The sequence below is a fragment of the Panicum hallii genome, chromosome 9 (assembly GCF_002211085.1).
Source record: "Panicum hallii strain FIL2 chromosome 9, PHallii_v3.1, whole genome shotgun sequence".
Taxonomy (NCBI): Eukaryota; Viridiplantae; Streptophyta; class Magnoliopsida; order Poales; family Poaceae; genus Panicum; species Panicum hallii.
The window spans coordinates 13,388,358-13,406,918 of NC_038050.1; the positions used below are offsets into that span (position 1 = coordinate 13,388,358).

The 18,561-nt window shown below is 48.0% G+C and overlaps 3 protein-coding genes across 3 annotated transcripts; 1 reads left to right on the forward strand and 2 right to left on the reverse strand.

Annotated features, from left to right (window-relative positions):
• Positions 1 to 1,143: 1,143 nt before the first annotated feature.
• Positions 1,144 to 2,232, reverse strand: LOC112877038 (aquaporin TIP3-1). Its single transcript, XM_025941235.1, has 2 exons — positions 1,985 to 2,232; positions 1,144 to 1,907 (listed from the first exon to the last, which is right to left on the reverse strand). Exons 1-2 carry the CDS (start codon positions 2,130 to 2,132, stop codon positions 1,261 to 1,263), a joined length of 795 nt encoding a protein of 264 aa, XP_025797020.1. The 5' UTR covers positions 2,133 to 2,232; the 3' UTR covers positions 1,144 to 1,260.
• Positions 2,233 to 2,827: 595 nt separating this feature from the next.
• On the reverse strand, positions 2,828 to 5,486 carry LOC112876717 (probable inactive receptor kinase At3g02880). The gene is made up of 3 exons (XM_025940885.1): positions 4,271 to 5,486; positions 3,769 to 4,170; positions 2,828 to 3,675 (listed from the first exon to the last, which is right to left on the reverse strand). The coding sequence occupies exons 1-3, from the start codon at positions 5,208 to 5,210 to the stop codon at positions 3,056 to 3,058; spliced, it is 1,962 nt and encodes a 653-aa protein (XP_025796670.1). The 5' UTR covers positions 5,211 to 5,486; the 3' UTR covers positions 2,828 to 3,055.
• A 3,673-nt stretch (positions 5,487 to 9,159) lies between these two features.
• Positions 9,160 to 18,500, forward strand: LOC112874120 (protein TIC110, chloroplastic). The gene is made up of 15 exons (XM_025937296.1): positions 9,160 to 9,875; positions 10,441 to 10,500; positions 11,616 to 11,739; positions 11,865 to 11,933; positions 12,019 to 12,117; positions 12,911 to 12,977; positions 13,175 to 13,239; positions 13,712 to 13,800; positions 14,642 to 14,766; positions 14,851 to 14,951; positions 15,208 to 15,421; positions 16,116 to 16,270; positions 16,393 to 16,515; positions 16,794 to 17,771; positions 17,874 to 18,500. Exons 1-15 carry the CDS (start codon positions 9,361 to 9,363, stop codon positions 18,129 to 18,131), a joined length of 3,042 nt encoding a protein of 1,013 aa, XP_025793081.1. The 5' UTR covers positions 9,160 to 9,360; the 3' UTR covers positions 18,132 to 18,500.
• The last annotated feature ends 61 nt before the right edge of the window (positions 18,501 to 18,561 follow it).

Sequence of the window (18,561 nt, forward strand, 5' to 3'; positions counted from 1 at the left end):
AATTAGCCTCCATATGTGCAATTAGTTTTATAATTAGTCTATATTTAATACTTCTAATTAGGGGATGTTTGGTTCCGGAGGGCTAGACTTTAGCACTATCACACCGATGAGAATTTTATTGTTTAGGAGGATTAAATAAAATCTAATTACAAAAATAATTGCAGAATCCCTGGGCTAATTCGCGAGACGATTCTAATAAAGTATATTAGTCTATGATTAACAGATGGTTACTGTAGCATTATTGTTGCAAATTATAGATTAATTACTTATTAAATTTATCTAGCGAATTAGCACCTATCCATGCAAAAAAAATATAAATAGATTTTATTTAATACTCTAAATGGCAATATAAAACAGATTTTATTTAATACTTGTAAGCTTCTCTTTGATGTGACTGGGCTAAACTTTATCCCTCCGGAGCCAAACGGGACCTTAGTAGCCAAATATTTGATGTGATAGGGACTAGTCCGTGGAACCAAACACACGTTTAGACCCCGTTTAATTTCTAAAGGCTAAACTTTAGCCCCGTCGTATAAAAAGGAATCTTCTCATTTAAGAGTATTAAATAAAACTTGCTTAAAAACATTTTTACAGATGAATGCTAATTCGCGTAATTCGCGTAATGAGCCTAATTAATCTATTATAATTTGCAACAGCAACAATGGTGCTAGCATAAGTAACCATCCATTAATCATAAATTAATATACCTTATTAGATTAACTTCGAAAATTAATTTCTAAATGACGTGAATTAGTCTAAAAAATTAGTTTCTAAATGACAAGATTCTAATTCTCGTAGAGCTAAAGTTTAAGTTTAGCCCCGAAGAACCTAGCCGTCAGGAACCACAACGCTTACCTAGCCGTCAGGAACCACAACAATTAGCCCTCACGAACCACAACCCTTAGTGGGAGAGCAGGATGTTTACACGGAGCGGTAGCACAAATGTGTCGAAAGAGCAGCCAGGCAGCAGACACGATGATATACAAGTAGTGTTGCTCTTTTCACTTCAGACTTATTACACGCTTTGCTACTGACACCGTGAAATGTACATCGCCTGATTCACCGTCTCCAACACTAGGAAATCCACGGGGCACGTACGGGCCCCTTATTAACCACTTCACACAACACGAACTGTAATGCAAGCACATACTGTTCAGACACATGCGTAATGAAAACCCACAAACAAACACAAGACCCGACCAGACCCCGAGGAGACGCCACCGCACGCCGTCACCGTGCGCCACCGCGCGCCGGCGCGGCTTAGTAGTCCTCCGGCGCGAGCGGCTGGTGTACACCGTGCGCGTGCGGCGCGGCGTCGGCGGACGGGATGACGAGGTACTCGTACACGAGCCCGGCGACCCCGGCGCCGAGGAAGGGGCCCAGCCAGTACACCCAGTGGTGCCTCCACCGCCACCCGACGAGCGCCGGCCCGAACACCCGCGCCGGGTTCATCCCGGCGCCGTCGAACGGCCCGCCCGCCAGCACGTTGGCGCCCAGCAGGAACCCCACGGCCAGCGGCGCGATGGTGCCCACGGGGCCGCGCTTCGGGTCGATCACCGTGGCGTAGTAGGCGTACATGAGCCCGAACGTCATGGCGGCCTCCAGGAGCACGGCGTGCCAGTCCCCGACCCCGGACGCCAGCGCGAACCCCGGCGGGCGCATCCCGCCCGTGGCCAGCCTCAGGAGCAGCGTCGCGGCGACGGCGCCCAGCAGCTGCGCGACCCAGTAGAAGACGGCGCGGATGAGGGAGAGGCGGCCGCCGATGAGCGCGCCAAAGGTGACGGCCGGGTTCACGTGCCCGCCGGAGATGTTGACGGCCACGGCCACGGCCACCGCCAGGCCCAGCGCGTGCGCCAGCGCCACGGCCACCAGCCCGCCCGGCGTGCTCATGTCGTGGTACATCTTCCCTGCATGCATCGCAACCGTCACTTCCGGGCTTCCCAGGAGGCCATGCTTGCGTGCTACAGGAGCGTAGTATAGGTACCGAGCGAGAGGACGGAGCCCTCGGCGGCGAAGACGAAGATGGCGGTGGCGATGAACTCGGAGATGGCGGCGCGGATGGTGTCCGGGTGCGTCGCGTCCTCGCTCCGCCCCACCGTGAATCGCCGCCCCGGCCGCGCGCCCGTGCTCATCTCCGCGCCGATCGAGCTAGCAGCCGCTACCTTGCTTGCGACCTCGATCTCCTCCGCCTCTGCTCAGCTTCTTCTTCCTCCTCCTCCCTCTGCCACTCGCCCAGAGACCAGGTGTGCTAGCTAGCTATCACCGCCTTGGCCTTGCCGCGCTAGCGTTAAGAGGCGGGGCGCCCGGTCAGGAGGTGCGGCGTCGGCCGGCGCGCGTGGCTTATAACGTGGCCGGGCCGGGCGCGCGGCCGCGCCACGTGTGGGCACCCCGGGCCAGCTGGGCGGCACGTCTCAGCGGGCGGCCGTCCATGCGTACGCGCGAGCGCTCGTGCTGATCCCTATCCGCGGGGTCCGCCGGCCAGGGCACGGGCACATCACGGCGACCGAGTAGGTGCGCCTTTTCCCCACGGATACGTACGTACATGCATGCTGATGCGGCTCTCTATCCGTCGCCATGGCGATCGCTTGTCGCCATGCCGATGCCGACCCGACCCGATCGATCTCCGTTCTGACGGTGCCGGAAACCGTTTTCGATGTAGACCCGTGGCTGGGTTTGTGTCTCGGTGCTTCCTTGCTTGTCAACGACGGGCAGGTCTCGGTTAGTTTCTCGTGCTTGTTTGGTCCCGTGTGACGGTGCGAGGAGTTAACGACATTGCTGAGCACTTGTGCTCACCTGCTTGCAGCCGTGGATGGCAATCAGACGGCTCATAAGTTTCAGCACTAAACAAACTAGCTTCACATCCTTCTCTCCGATGCAGCAAAGCAATCGATCAGGGAGCATTGGCACTACTTCCTGCTCGATTACAATGTTACTTACAAATGAAAAGGAGCAAAAAAAAAAACTAAGGCGAAACCGATACTGAGACACAAAATCATACAAATTCCAAACCAAGAAGATCGTGTCGATCAGCCCACACCCAGCACCGCCGTGGAGCTCAACGTCCGGCAAGCTCCGCCCCGTCGCCGGCGGCGATCTCGTCGATCATCCTGACGACGTCCTGCACCTTGGGCCGCCTGTCGGGCTCGGGCGCGGCGCAGAGCAGCGCGACCTCCGTGAGCCGCAGCATGTCCCCGTGGCGGCCCCGGTCGGCCACGATCTCCACGTCGAGGATGTCCGTGGACCACTCGTGGCTGAGCGCCAGCCGCGCCCACTCCGCCAGGTCGCCGTCCTCCTCCACGGGCACCTTCCCGGTCACCAGCTCCAGCAGCACCACCCCGAGGCAGTACACGTCGGCGCGGGACGACAGCCGCCGGCCGCCGCCGCCGCGCGCGAACTCGGGGCACTTGGCCGCCGCCAGCCGGTGCGCGTGGTGCGGGAGCAGCGGGTGGAACCCGTGGTCCGTCAGCTTCGGCACCGCCTGCTTCTGCTGCTGCTTGCCCTTGGCGGCGGGCGCCGAGAAGAAGACGAGCACGTTGGAGGACTTGAGGTTGCCGTGCGGCGGCCGGTGGAAGTACGGCAGCGACTGGTGCAGGTACGCCAGCCCGCGCGCCATTCCTTGCGCGATCGACAGCCTCGCCGGCCACGGCAGCGGCGTTCTCCCCTCGCCCCTGTTCCCTGTGCACGCGCGAGCAGAGCAAGGTTCAATTTCCATGGCGATCGTGGCAGCCGCCAGGCGCGACGCGCGCGTACGGACGGACCCCGACGTACCGTGCAGGAGCTGGAAGAGGCTGCAGCCGGGGACGTGCTCGTACACGACCAGCTTCTCCTCCTTGGAGTAGAAGGCCGCGGCGAGGTGGACGACGTTCTCGTGCCGGAGCTTGCCCAGGAGCTGCATGGTGTGGGTGAAGTCCCTGCGCGGCACGTGCGCCATGTTGCGCAGCCGCTTCACGACGACGACGGGGCCGGCCTCGAGGGTCACCCGGTACGTGATCCCCAGCCGGCCCTTGCCGAGCATCTCCGCCGTGGACCGGAACAGCTCGTCGAGGTCGAACCGGGCGCTGTCGTCGAGAAAGAACTGCAGTTCGGCTCCCTTGCCGGAGTCCGTGCTCCGGCTGCCGCTCCCTCGGCCCTGCTCCGCCTTGTCCTTGATGTCCCCTGCTCCAGTCACTTCTGCATTGTGCCAAGCACAAGTCTCTGTCAGGAACAAGATTGCACGAACGTCGTCGCAGAGGAAAGAGAAAAGGTGCTCGGAAGTGAACCGAATCGTCACCTGCGCCACGGCCGCCGAGACGGACCTCCCGGCCTTTCTTCTTGTGGTGCATGAAGATGAGCACGGCCGCGAACGGCACCAACGCGGCGATGAGGGACATCGCCACGACGCTCCACGTCGCCAGCCAGAACTGCGTGTGCTTCCGTGCCGGCCGGTCGCGGTCGCCTGCCGGCCTCACGACCGGACCGTCGCTGCCGGCTCCAGCGGCCGGAGCGCCGGAAGACGGCGTGCCCTCCCGGCACTCGGCGTTCACGGCCTCGCTGCAGAGCTTGAGGTTGTGGTCGAACGCGCTCGCGGGAAACCGGCGCAGCGTGCGGGTGGCCGGGACCTCGCCCTGGAGGAAGTTGTAGGACACGTTGAAGACGACGAGGCCGCGCTGCCGGAACGCCGGGAGGGTGCCGTTGAGCAGGTTGTCCTGGAGCTCGAGCCGCGCGAGGTCCCGGAGCGTCGTGGCGTACCCGCGCGGGATGGGGCCCGAGAACCGGTTGCTGGAGAGGTCGAGGGCGCGGAGGCGCGGCAGGCCCTCGAGCCCCGGCAGCGCGCCGTGGAGCGCGTTCCCGCGCAGGGACAGCTCCTGGAGCCGCGACACGCCGCGGAGCGCGCCCCGCGGGAGCGAGCCCGTGAGCTGCGCGCCGTCGAGCGCCACGCCCACCACGCGGCCGTCGCCGTCGCACGACACGCCGCGCCACCGGCTGCGCCCGCCGTGGCAGGGCGGCCCCGTCCAATTGGAGTGCAGGTCCAGCGCCGACCGCAGCGTGTCGCGCAGCGCCAGCAGGTCGCGCCGCTCGTCCCGGCGCTCCTCGAGGTCCAGCTCCGTCGCCTCCGCGCCTCCCGCCTCCACCGCCGCCGCCGCCGCCGCCGCCGTCGCGAGCACGAAGGAGACCACGGCCCAGCGCCACAGCCGCCACCGGCGCCGGTCGTCGCGCTTGCTCCCGCTCATGGCGTCGTCGGCCCCGATGAGCTCGCGTCAAGCAACGTGCATGGCGGCAGCTTCCTTCTCACTCGACCCGATGAGGGGTGGTAAACAAATCGATCCGGATGCTAGCCGAATGTGCAAGGCAAGGGAGGCAGCGGGCGGGGGAGAGAACCATGATAAAGATACGTGGAGACGGAGGGAGGGGCGCCGGCCGGGTGGTGGTAGGCGGCGGTGGTGCGTGCTGGTGGTAGCGGGAGGGAGGGAGCTGGATTTTGGGTGGATTCGACGTGAACATCTCGGCAGTTTCGGTCGCGGCTGCAGCGACGGGCCAACCGATCCCGATGGACGCAGCTGGAGTGTGGGAGAAGAGCTGAGCTGAAGCTGAAGCTGACAAGCCCAAGTGGCCTAGTGCTGAATTGGTTGAGACTGGAGACATGCAGACGCATCCTGAACTCCAGTCTTTACATCTGTCGTCTGCTCACAGCAGGATGTGTGTATACGATCTTTCTTTTACTTTTCTTCTTATTTATCTCTTTAATTTATACAATTTTTATGTTGCAATGTTTTCATGTGCAGTCGCAATAGCGATTGCACTTTAAGCAGAAGCAGGTGTGGATCGCTGGATCCAAGCTGAGCAGCCATGAAATCGGCAAAACACTGCAAGACCATGCAGAAAACGGACGGAAGAATGCGTGCAGTCGCTGCAGATTAGCTTTTAACCTAGGCGGTTAAGTTCTTCCAGGACGGACGGAAGAACACGTGCAGTCCCTAACTTGCCGTCGCAGTTGCGACTGGCACCGGATCCCCGTCCTAGCCGTAGGCAACAGGAGTGAACTGAAATTCCAGTGGACATACTAATTGTAATTGCGGTAGCCCCACGCTCCACAATCATATACTTTATGTTAGACATACTAATAACTTTAATTTGGGGCGGTGTAAATAACAGTGCGCTCAGAAAGTGCTAAGTTTTAGTTAGTTTTTTATTTGATGAAACAACAGAAAGATCACAAAAGCTATAACGCTCGAGTTCAGTTTAGAACAAGCTAAATGCTGGTTAGTTTGTTCTAAGCCCTGTACATTGTACTAGCTCTGTTCTTAACTATTAAATATATGACATCGTTAATTTTTTACTCGAACTTTTAACAACAATATTTATTTAATAAACTAGTTAAATAAAGTTAAAAAGTTTAGTACAACTAGGCCTATTATCGAAATGTAAATAATATTTGTATAAAAGAATAATGGTGAAATGAATGAAAAAGTCAATGGTGTCATATATTTGAGAATGAAGATAATGTTTCAGAGTGCAATGTAGCTAGCGAAGCATAGCACATCGGCTCTAGTCGACCGTTTGGCTCTTACACCAGGCTCCTGGGCATACATAAGGCATCGGATACGCTCTCCTAAATACGTATCTACTTAGATTTCAAGTGCTAGTTCCACGGTGGCTGAAAAAGGAGGAAAATAAAAAGAAAGGAGAGGAGGTTGCACCGGCGCTTAAGATAGTGTTCTGTAGCTCGAGCCATAGTGTTTGTTACAATCCTAAAATGAGAAGAACTAGAGACACAATTATCTCTGAGCCTACGGTCATATTATCATTAGCTAGATGATAGTATAGTTCTTGTGTTGAGGCAAAAGATCGATTATAGATTTATGATGGAATCTATCCACCTAAACTTGAGCAAATGGACTTACGTGCTCATAATTACCATATTCGTAGAATTAGACAACTTATATTAAGGCATGCATAGGAATATGAGTTCTTTCTACATTGTATAGAGATAAGTGTGTGATGTATTTGTAAAAAAAAAAGCTCATGCTGAGAAATTCCTTGAGAAAATTTGGAAAAAGTTAACTTAATTCCGGGTAGTTGCACTGCACCAAACGATGGATAGTGGACCATAAAAATTGGACGGCCGGGATCTGATACGATCTGCGGCGCTCAACTGATGAGACACGCACCGGGAGGCTGACCTTTACTGTTCCTACAAGCCACCAGTGTGAAGATCCAACCTATACACTTTTTGGTAGCTGGTTGGATAAATAAAGGAGATTGAAGACCCAAGGAAGAGAGTGCAGGGAATCAGAAACCGTCCTCATCTTTATCCTTTCCTTTCCTTTCCTTTTGTTTTTTGCAATCTTTTCCTTTGGAGCTTCAAAGAAGCATCAGGCTCTGTGATTGCGAGGATCTTGTGCTTAAAGACTAAAGCTATTCTGTCAGAAGATTATTAGGCTGTAAATCACTGTCTGATCCTTGAGAAATAGGCACCGGGAAAAGGAGGCATTGACACTGACATGTTATGTACCTGCGCGTCTGTGGTTTGGAAAGCTAGAGATCATGTTGAAAACAGCCGGTGTTTGCAGGTTATGCAGGTGCATACTGACAGGCCCCTTTGAGCTTTGCTTAGAGCAAGTATTATGGCAAAATGTAAGCAGATTGAATACTGAGGTGGAGGAGAGAGGAGGTGAGAGAGAGGAGAAGCGGTTCGTAAGCTTACAACCAGTTTCGGTATAAGAACCAAAGTTTTTTGTGAGAGAGACAAGTGAATCATGTATTAATGGTGAAAAGCTAATTATTGTACCAGTAGGCTGAGAGATAGGCTAAAAGATCCTTGCAGCCAGCAGCCGGCTGCGTTATTAACCTTGCGCTTAATGCAACCTACTACCTTATGATGTGGGGTGCCGCCGGGTCCGAGGAAAAAAAAACTTGTTCCACTTGGAGCTCAGTGTCTTACTCTCATTGTCAAATAATACGTGGATGGTCAATGGTGGAAGGTACTTCTTTCCTAAAAATTAATATTATAATATCAATGCCATCAATTTAGTTTTAAGCTTAAATTTTCTCTGAAACAATATGGAAATCATGTACAATTTACTTGAAAGTTTAAACTGTCGAGAAAAGGAGCATTTTGCTAACTATATTTCGTTAGATATTGATGAGTGGTTTGCGTAATTATGCAAATCCAGTGATTTATTTAATAGCATGCATATATTGGTGCAATTATAGATAACAATTAATAATTGAGTATCAATTTTGTTGCTCACTGAACATGTTGGAGGGGAAGTACGAAAGTACAGGAGAGATGAAAGTTGGATCAAATCCAACCATATGCATAGCGAAAGATGCAGGATGATAAGATGGACAAAACAAGATAAGATGTGCAGCAAAAAGCAAGACGGTTCCATAAAAATATTCTTACTACCAATGTAGAGGTTAGAGAAACTTCGCGTTAACAGAAGATGGTATCGACAATTCAACCAAAGTCATTTGAACATTAATTTAATGATCTTGCGAAATGTGCATACACTACAAGTTTTAACCTGCTAGCATCATCTTACCATGTTACTAAGAAATCACCATTCTTACACCTGTTACATGATAAATAGTTTGACCTCTTATTCTGAGAGTGGTGACAAACCTAATCACCACGGTCATACCGTCGTAGAGGAACAATATCTCATAAAAAAAGGACGGCTATACCACGGAATGCCACTAGTATTCACACTCACATTCTCATCCTCAACGTGAAAATGGAAGCAAGAACGCAACAAAAACATCACCAGCAGAGGCGAAGAACACACCCAAAAATATCACCAGCAGAGGCAGAGAACACACCTAAAACATCACCAGCATAGGCGCATGTAAATACGACGGATAGCAACCGCGAGGCGCGACGACCACAGACGCTGGACCCAGCCAAATCTATTGCTGCATCCGGGAACCACAATTCCTACGCCAAATGAAGCCAAGTCACAGTATCCAGGTCCAACGGCACAAATCGTGCCGGGCGACCGCAGCCAGCAAAGCGAGCAGACGGCCGTGTACCACGGAACCACGGGAGACCGCCTGAAATAGGCGAGGAAGATCACGGCGGGGCCCCTCGAGCCCGTCCGCGCCCGCGCCCGCGCCACCGGCAGGGCAAGCAAACCCTCGGTCCAGCCGCCCCTCCGCCCCGCCGCACCAATCCCCCACCCCACCCCATCCCAACGCTATCCGCTGCCCTCAGGCTCGCCCGCGCCGCGCCCCCTCCTCCTCCTCCGCCACCCTCCCTCCCTCCCCATCCATCCTACCCCACCCGCCCCGCCGCCGCCGAGGCCCGAGGGGAAGAAGGCGCGTCCCCACACCCGCGTCCGCCAGGCAGCAGGGATCCCTCCCTCCCTCCCGCGCGCGAGCATGGAGCTCCCGCTCGCGTCCGCTAGGCCCTCGCCCCGGGCGGCGGGGGCCGCCTGCCCGCCGCTCCTCTTCTCGCCTCTTAAACCCTTCCCGCTCCTCCGCTTCCCGCCACGGAGGCCCGCCGCGGCGCGGCTACGCCTCCGCGCCCGCGCAGCGGCCGCCGACGCGGGCGAGGCGGCGCCCCCCGGCGAGGAGGTGTTCGGCGGGCGGAGGGAGCTGACGGGCGTGCAGCCGCTGGTGGAGTCGCTCCCGCCCGCCGCGCGGACGGCCGCGGAGCTGGCGGTCGCCGCGGCGGCCATCGCGGCCGGGTACGGCATCGGGCTCCGCGCGGGCGGCGGGTCGCGCGCCGTGGCGGTGGCGGGGGCTGCCGTGCTCGGAGCGGCCAGCGTGGCGGGCGCGGCCGCGGTGAACTCCGTGGTGCCCGAGGTCGCCGCCGTGGGGCTACACAACTACGTCGCCGGCCACGACGACCCCACCAACATGGAGAGCGGCGAGGTGGAGGCCATCGCGAAGAAGTGAGTTGGTCTTGTTTGCTGTTGCTGCATTGGGTTTATTGCTCGAACGATCCTGCTGCCGTGCTACTAAAATTACGGGGCTAGTTTTGGTATTTTTGTCAGCCATGCTAGCTTTGGTTCTGAATGAATAGTTGTTATTCTAATATTTATGGTGGATTTGGTAGAGTCTTCTGGTTCCAATGAAGGGCCCCTTAGTTGAATAGTGTTCGCATATAGATACGAGCATTTTGATTAGCTCAACCTTTTATTGTGATACCCCCCCCCCCCCCCAAAAAAAAAAATTGCCATGAAGTCTGGCACGCATGGTTTATTTGGGCAATTACTTTTGAAGTTCCCATAGTCCCATTTATCGTTGGAATGCCAATAAATTTTGATTTAGCTAGTTATTTGTGATGCTAAAAGAAGCTATGTGTAATTTCCATGTGCGGGGGCTAATATTTTCTTTTGGGAATTTAAACCGAATAATTAACTGCTATTGTTTCTTTTAATTCTTTTGGAAGCTAATTAATGATGCTGCTGTTACTCCTTTCTCCATGTTCTTATGATGCACAATTTTTTGTTTTAGATATGGAGTTAGCACACAGGATGCAGCCTTCAAAGCAGAGCTCTGTGACTTGTATGCCAGGTGAGCTTTTTGATGCTCTTGTTTTTCAGCTGGCACCTATGCTTGTCAATATGGGCATGCACATAGCCACCATACAGTATGGTTTCTAGGCCTTGTATAGTTGTACATGCATCAATTCTGTTGGGATCGAGGTGCTGAATTGGTTGGAGCAACACTCGGTAATTATCACTACTATGTTGCCCCTAGAGGGGATTATCTTGAGCATTATTTCTACACTAGGGAATTCAGGCAACTAAATGAATTTCAGCTATGGAAACAAATATGCAATTATCAGCTGCCCTAGTTGATGTGGACGCTGGTTTATATTGCGATAACTGCCGCACATAGGAAGGTTGATAACATGGCTTGAAAGGGATGAAGAGGTATTGGAAGGGAGATTAGACCATGGATTGAGATGAGGAAAGTAGAGTGGTCAAGGGAAGCAAATAGAGTACTATCTTACTTTCCTGATACTGATATTGAACACACCTCCTTTTACAGTCCGCGTTCTTGCCTCCTGTGCTAGCTCTGCTAACTTTGATTTAACTTCCATATTCTCACTATTATTTGCTTCAAATCGTGCTCTCTGACCAACTATGCAATATGCTTATTCTGCTCTAAATTTTTCAACATGGACACCAATCTCCTAGAATCCTTGCTGGACGCGCATATTAAGCTGCCAGATGCTGCTATACTTGTTGGCTTGTTGCCCTGGCCGTTCCAGTTTTGCAATGCCGATGCTGAAATACTGTCGTGCATCGTCCTGCTGCAGTGTAATCATTGATCCAACATTTTTCCTCGTAAATTCCAACTGTGGACAGAGCTAACTTCAACAACACAACCAAATGCTAAGCTCTTTTTTTTTGAGACAAACCAAATGCTAAGCTCATTAGTCATTTGATGGTGTTGCTAGTGATGTTTGTATTTGTGCATTAGGGTTGAGGGCTCCAATTTAGAGTTGCAGCCTTCCAATTTCATATGCACCTGAACTCATCCTTTATAGAGTAAATACAAAAAAACCTACTGCATATATAATAGCCAGTACTCATGTATCAGCATTTTTATTCCTCAAGAGGTCTGACCCTTCTGAACATCAGTTATTTGCTCATCCTTGTCCTGGTCATGCTTTTATGCAGGTATGTTTACTCAGTACTTCCTCCAGGAGATGAAGATCTCAAAGGTAGCGAGGTTCAGGATATTATAAAATTTAAAAGAGCTCTTGGGCTTGATGATGTAGATGCTGCTAACATGCACATGGAGGTATGGACTCCTGATCCAAACCCTTTCATATCTTATCATCTGTCTCATATGTTCTTATTCTTTTCCTTCCACTTTCCATGTTTCTGTTTTATGCCAATATACCTTTTCCTCTTTGCTTGTACTAGATTGGTAGACGCATATACAGAGAGAGGCTAGAAACGAGTGACCGTGATGCTGACATGGAACAAAGGCGGGTAAGTTTGTTTATGCTTTGATACATCAATAAGATACTTAAACTTCCTGTTGACCCAGATTATAACCATGTCAAATTCTTTGCAGGCATTTCAAAAGTTAATTTATGTGTCAAATCTTGTCTTTGGAGATCAATCTGCGTTCCTACTTCCATGGAAACGTCTTTTCGGGGTGACTGATTCTCAGGTACTTTATTATGAATTTTGAAGTCTAGTTTCGTCCATTTTATGCTCGATCTCTCAGAGTAATTTTTTCATTCTGAATTTTAAAGTCTAGTTTCGTCCAATTTCTTGACAATATTGCTTCAGTAGTCATGAAAAGTCTCTTTTAAATATGATGAGCTTGCTTTTTACATAGTGCCCCGCTGCTCTTGATGCATTGGATGTTTCAGAGGGTTAATGCCACTACTCGGTCGGTCCAAATGAGAACATATTTTTTGACTTGCCATGGCCTTTAATATCATTGTTTGTTAAGAACAAAATGTAACTTGTAAGGGTATTGAGGTATTTTAATAGAAAATACATCTTGTGTCTGATTTTAATAGGTACATATATATTGGTAGTGTATATTTGGTTGGTGTGTTTGGACATCTCCAATTTTATGAGAAGCACAAAAAATTCCCCACCTCCATCCCCAGAAAAGGGGAAAAAAATGATGAACACAGTGCATGTGATGTTACCCACATAAATGGCATTTGAAACTCCACCCTTCAGGAGAATACAGTTTGTGCATGCAATATAAAAATGCTATTCCTTTTTAAGTAGCATCAAAATTGTATTTGACTAGCATGGATACGAATGGGAAGAACCTTTCTATCGGTAATTTGAGAATACAGGGTGTTTGGCAGTTGCACTAGATGGATTTTTTTTGTTCATATTTCAGAGCACGTACTATTTTGAACTGCCTGTCTGTTGTACATTAATCCGGTGATGGCTTCTATGTTTCTATATTTCTAATTTGATATTATGTTTGTTTCCAGATTGACATTGCTATGAGGGAAAATGCCAAGAGTTTATACTCGTCGCAGCTCAAGTCTATTGGGAGAGGTACTGTTGTAACATGTAATTTTGTTTAGGCGTTAGTACAGTTCTGAAGTTATACTGTTCTTAAGATTTGCTTTGCCAAGAGATTAGTAGTACACTGTATGATAGCAATGCCATTTTCTTTTGTTATATTCATTGCATTGATAATCTCTCAATGCATCTCGTGAACATTCTGAACTCAAAGTGTTTTCTCTTTTCAGGTCTTGACATAGGCACACTCATTGATGTAAGGAGAGCACAACTTGCATATAAACTTTCTGATGAGGTAACCCTTTTTTTTTCTTCTAAATATCTAGTGCTGCTTATTTGCTTTAAATTCATTTGGGCTTAAATCTTCAACAATGGTTAGAGCACATCACCATTTATATCCATGCTAACTATGTATATACACACACCAGTCAACAGGCTAGACAAAAATAAAAAAGGTCAGTGTAACAGGGGTATAAATGTTATTTCATGTGATGCCAATGCCTCTCCCAGCTATGTTACGTTAAAAATAAACGGACCCCTAATGGTTGTGGCAGTGAGGGGGATAAATCTTAGATTCAACGGCACTGAGGGCAATTCAAAATTTTTTATGGCACACAGGGAAGACATCTAATTTTTCATGGCACTGAGGGAATTTGCTCATTTGTTATTCGTGTTCGTCTAAGTACGCTGGGGAAAAATACAAATGGAATTAATGTAAGCATGTTTTGTTGCTGAGTAACGTCCTAAATTTGTTACATTTCTTGCAGATTGCAACTGAGATGTTCCGGGAGCATGTGAAGAAGCTAGTTGAAGAAAACATTTCATCAGCGTTAGACATCTTGAAGTCACGTATTCCGTATGGAACCTACTTATCTATTGCAAAAGCATGTTACCAGATTCCATTATTACTTCATTAGATGTTGTGCATGAAAACCTGAGTTATGTTCTTAACTAAATAGCCTATGGTTGGAAGGAAAAGACATAGCCATTTTTCTTAAACTTGATATATCGGTTTGCACTTCGCAATTGGTAGATGTTTTGGCAATTCTGGGCATATATAATGGAGAAAACACTTTGTAAATGGCGATCAGTAATAATCTGTCTTTTGCCCCTTGTTTAAAACAAGTGATGATCCATAAAGTATTTATGTGCCACCTTTTTTAAAACAAGAGATGACCCAACAGTATTTATGTGCAACCTTTTCCATACATGGCCCTTTCATGTTGTTATGAATGCATGGTTCCAGGATTTTCTTGTTTATCATGGGCAACCGCATAGCATCCTTGAAATCTCTATTTAAGATCTGAACTTGAAGACCGCTCATATAAACTAACTTTGAATCTCTATTTAAGATTTGAACTTGAGGACTGCTGATATAAACTATCAGGTAGACATGTTGCCAAGAAAAGTTGCTTAGGTGCTTAGGTTAATTTGTACATATATGCCCGCTTTTACTAGTAGATGGAGTATTTTAGCTACTATTAGGAGCAGCCAAGGCGTCCTCCTCCTGATGGAATGTGAGAAGACCATGATGATACATACGGAATTGCATGACATTTGAGTTTGACATGTAATTAGCAAAAGTATGAATCCTTGTAGCCGAGTGGCCAATCCTCTGAATTTAATTAGCTTACAGATTCAAAATGCACCATTTCAGAGCATCGGTGGATTTACCTTACTGAACCATGTGATTACAGGGATAGTCTAACTCAGGCTATGGAAGAAGTGAAGATTGTTATTAAATTTAATAGTTTGCTTACAACATTAAGCAAGCACCCCCAGGCTGATCGATTTGCTTGTGGACTTGGCCCTATTTCATTAGGTAAAATGGTGAAGCTTTTTGTAATCACATTTTATTGAGCTGGACCTTGTTTAAGATTGTTTTGTTGGTGCTTGGCACGGATAGGTGGAGAGTATGATCATGATAGGAGGGCTGATGATCTCAAGATACTCTACAAGGCCTATGCTACAGAAGTACTTTCAGACGGAATTGTTGATGATGAGAAGGTGATTTCATATATATTTTCATTTCTTGTTTAAGGCTTGTGTAATGACAAGTTGATATAATCCTGTTCTAGTTCTGATGCAATGGCAAATTGAAATAAGCCCCACCAGTAAATTAGCTTGATTGCAATGCTGCATTGCTCTTCAATTAATAGATCACCATCATTTTGTATTGTTTCTGCACATGTGCTGTGATCATATCGATGTGAATTATTGGGTAATATCTGAACAGAAGTTTTTCTATGCTTAAAAAATGCAGCTTGCTCCTTTGAATGAACTGAGAAATATATTTGGACTGGGGAAGCGTGAAGCAGAAGGAATATTGTCTGATGTCAAATCTAACATATACAGAAGGACACTTGCTAAAGCATTTAACACTGAACTGGCTTCAGTCCCTAGCAAAGCAGCATTCCTCCAAATTCTCTGTGAAAAGTTGCAATTTGACCCTGAACTTGCTAGTAAGATGCATGAAGGTACCATCTTGACTCCTTTTCCTTCTTGCAACATTAATTTTACAGCATAGATGTGGTGAATAAGTGTTTTTGCTCACTAGTGTTATGAACCTTGATCTCAATGGCCCTGAACCCAAGCAGCGCAACATCGCTGATAGGCGGTGGCCGCATTATAAGGGCTGGGATAGAAGGGGACAGGGGCAATAGATCGGTTTACATCATGCTTGCCTTGATTTTATAGAAAGAGGCCAGAGGTTTACTTGACTCCTAAGGATGCAATCTCTAATCTTATTCTAACTAAATGTAACCCCGAGGGATCTGGCCTACCACAATGTCTAGCCAGCCCAATGGGTGCAGGCAACTACCCATGACATTAGCAATACTGCTTCATTGCTATTTTACAATGCTGTTGTCAAAGCTATACCTTGACTGTAGGAAGTATATCTTTTGGAAAGATAACTGTGTGTTTGGTTCACCTGGAATGTATTTCTATGACCAGGGATGAATTTAACTGGCAAAAAACATGCCGAATATGTTTTGAACAAAAGAAGACTGTCATCTGTTTCAATAGCACTGATAATTGTTTGTATACACCATGCAAACTAAGCCATTCTGAGTTATGGCTTCACAGACTGTAATTCAAAGAACACTGGTCTTGCCATATTCACTTTATATTCAGAATATCAATGTGTATTAACTCTACTTTGAAATCCAGAAATTTACAGACAGAAGCTTCAGCAGTTTGTAGCTGATGGAGAGCTGAGCAAGGAGGAAGTGGAAGCTCTGATGGCATTCCAAGTGCGTCTCTGCATCCCTCAAGAAACTGTGGACGCTGCTCATACTGAGATCTGTGGCCAATTGTTTGAAAAGGTGATACTAAACAGTTTTTGCGGCACCTTTCTTTGCATTTGTTTGGCTTTTGTTCCATATCTTGTAGCAAAGTTGATGGCTTGTTCCGTATCAGTGTTCTTACATTTGTTTGGACATTACAGGTTGTCAAGGAAGCCATTGCATCTGTTGATGGATATGATGCTGACAGACGAGAGGCTGTTAAGAAGGCAGCACAAAGTCTAAACTTGAAAAAGGAGGCTGTCATGGCGATCTTTAGTAAAGCAGTATGTATTTTTGCTTTAAATATGATAAATTATTATGTACTAGCTTATTTTCTCGGGATCTTCTCTGATAATCTATTTATATTCTTTTATTATATTCCTTCAGCAAACTCAGTTTCAGTATTCTAAGTAGTCACATTGTTTAGCAAAGCAGTATGTATTTTCCCTTTACATATGATAGATTATTATCTACTAGCTTATTTTGTCATGATCTTCTCTGATAGTCTATTACTTAAGCAAATTCAGTTCACTATTCTAAGTAGTCACATTCAAATGGTCAGGTACGAAAGTTGTTCCTGAGCTACATTCAGAGAGCAAAAGAAGCTGGGAACCGCATTGAAATTGCAAAAGAGCTGAAGAAGCTAATTTCCTTCAACACAGTTGTTGTTAGTGAGCTTTTAGCTGACATTAAAGGAGAGCTGTCTCCAACTGCTGAAACTGAAGCATCAAGCGTGACTTCGGAATCTGAGGAAGAGGATGATGAATATGAATGGGAATCATTGGAGACATTAAGAAAGACTAGACCTGATAAAGAGCTTAAAGAAAAGCTGAGAAAGTCAGTCCAGAAAGAGATAACCCTCAAGGATGACATTCCATTGAGAGACAGGACTGAGCTCTATGAGACATACTTGATGTTCTGCATAACTGGGGAGACAACGAACGTATCATTTGGAACAGCAATCTCCACAAAGAAAGACGATTCAGAGTTTTTAATGCTGAAACAGTTGGGTGACATACTTGGTTTAACTCGCAAAGAAGCTCAAGATGTTCACATTAAGTTTGCTGAAAAAGCTTTTGTGCAACAGGCAGAAGTAATTCTTGCTGATGGGAAATTAACCGAGGCCAAGGCCGACCAGCTTGCAAAGATCCAAAAGCAGTTTGGTTTGCCTACTGAAAATGCACAGAAAATCATTAAGGGTATCACAACAACAAAGTTGTCTTCTGCAATTGAAGCTTCTGTTGCTCGGGGTCAGATCGGTATACAGCAGGTCCGAGGATTGAAAGAAGCAAACTTCCAACTAGATAGCTTGATTTCGGAACCACTACGGGAAAGCATTTACAGAAAAACTGTTGAGGAGATCTTTTCATCAGGAACAGGAGATTTTGATGAAGAGGAAGTGTATGTAAAGGTCCCAGCTGATCTCATCATAAGTGCTGAGAAGGCCAAGTCAATTGTGCAGGATATTGCAAAGGTTAGGTTGGAGAACTCCCTTGTGCAGGCTATTGCCTTGCTTCGGCAGAAGAAGAGAGACAACGTGGTATGTACAAATTGCCCCTTTATTTGGTCCTTGAAAAGTTCGATTATCTGGAAACTTGATCTAATGAGTGTATGCCTGCTAACTATAAATTTCCCCATGCAGCTTTCTTCTCTGAATGACTTGCTCGCGTGTGACGCCGCTGTCCCTGCATCACAACCTCTGTCATGGCCGACACCGGGAGAGCTAGATGACCTGTATGCCATCTACCTGAAGAGCATACCAAAGCCAGAGAAGCTATCAAGGTTGCAGTACCTGCTCGGCATAAGCAACGAGAAGGCTAACAAGATCCGGGACGCGGCCTCGGAGGGAACACTGCCGATTGCTGCAGCAGCTGAAGAAAAAGAGGAGTTGACGTTCTAGGAAGGGGCACAATTTTGTTAGGGTAGCCAGCAGAGCTGAGGTCCCTTGCCAACCAACCAACGAACGAACTTGGTGATGTGGCCAACAGCTGCCATTGTAGCTAGGGGCATACATGTTTTTGGAAAAGTTAAGCGACGCCACATCCTGACATATGACTATCTGTATAGACAAGTTTGTGACACCAAATTTGGTGACGCTCTTCTGCTGTTGCATTCTTCCAATACCACACTGAAAGCGTTTTTGTTTTGTTTAATGTTTTCCTCTCTTCATTCAACATGTATTACAATAACAGCTATGACTGCAACCGTTGCTTGTAACCTGGTTTTGTTGTTAACCCATCATAAGTGCCAATTGGAGTTTGAAGCCTTATGTTGCTTATTCCTCACAAATCTGTTTGCAAAATGTAGCATGTTCAACCTATCCATTTTTC

Bases quoted from the DNA above. Each gene is read 5' to 3' on its own strand.
- LOC112877038 (XM_025941235.1), bottom strand. From the start codon at position 2,132: ATGAGCACGGGCGCGCGGCCGGGGCGGCGATTCACGGTGGGGCGGAGC. The intron at 1,908-1,984 runs GTACCTATACTA...CGATGCATGCAG, and splicing joins GGGCTCCGTCCTCTCGCTCG to GGAAGATGTACCACGACATG.
- LOC112876717 (XM_025940885.1), bottom strand. From the start codon at position 5,210: ATGAGCGGGAGCAAGCGCGACGACCGGCGCCGGTGGCGGCTGTGGCGC. The intron at 4,171-4,270 runs GTGACGATTCGG...GGCACAATGCAG, and splicing joins TCTCGGCGGCCGTGGCGCAG to AAGTGACTGGAGCAGGGGAC. The intron at 3,676-3,768 runs GTACGTCGGGGT...GCGCGTGCACAG, and splicing joins CCTCTTCCAGCTCCTGCACG to GGAACAGGGGCGAGGGGAGA.
- LOC112874120 (XM_025937296.1), top strand. From the start codon at position 9,361: ATGGAGCTCCCGCTCGCGTCCGCTAGGCCCTCGCCCCGGGCGGCGGGG. The intron at 14,952-15,207 runs GTGATTTCATAT...TAAAAAATGCAG, and splicing joins GAATTGTTGATGATGAGAAG to CTTGCTCCTTTGAATGAACT. The intron at 16,516-16,793 runs GTATGTATTTTT...TCAAATGGTCAG, and splicing joins TGGCGATCTTTAGTAAAGCA to GTACGAAAGTTGTTCCTGAG.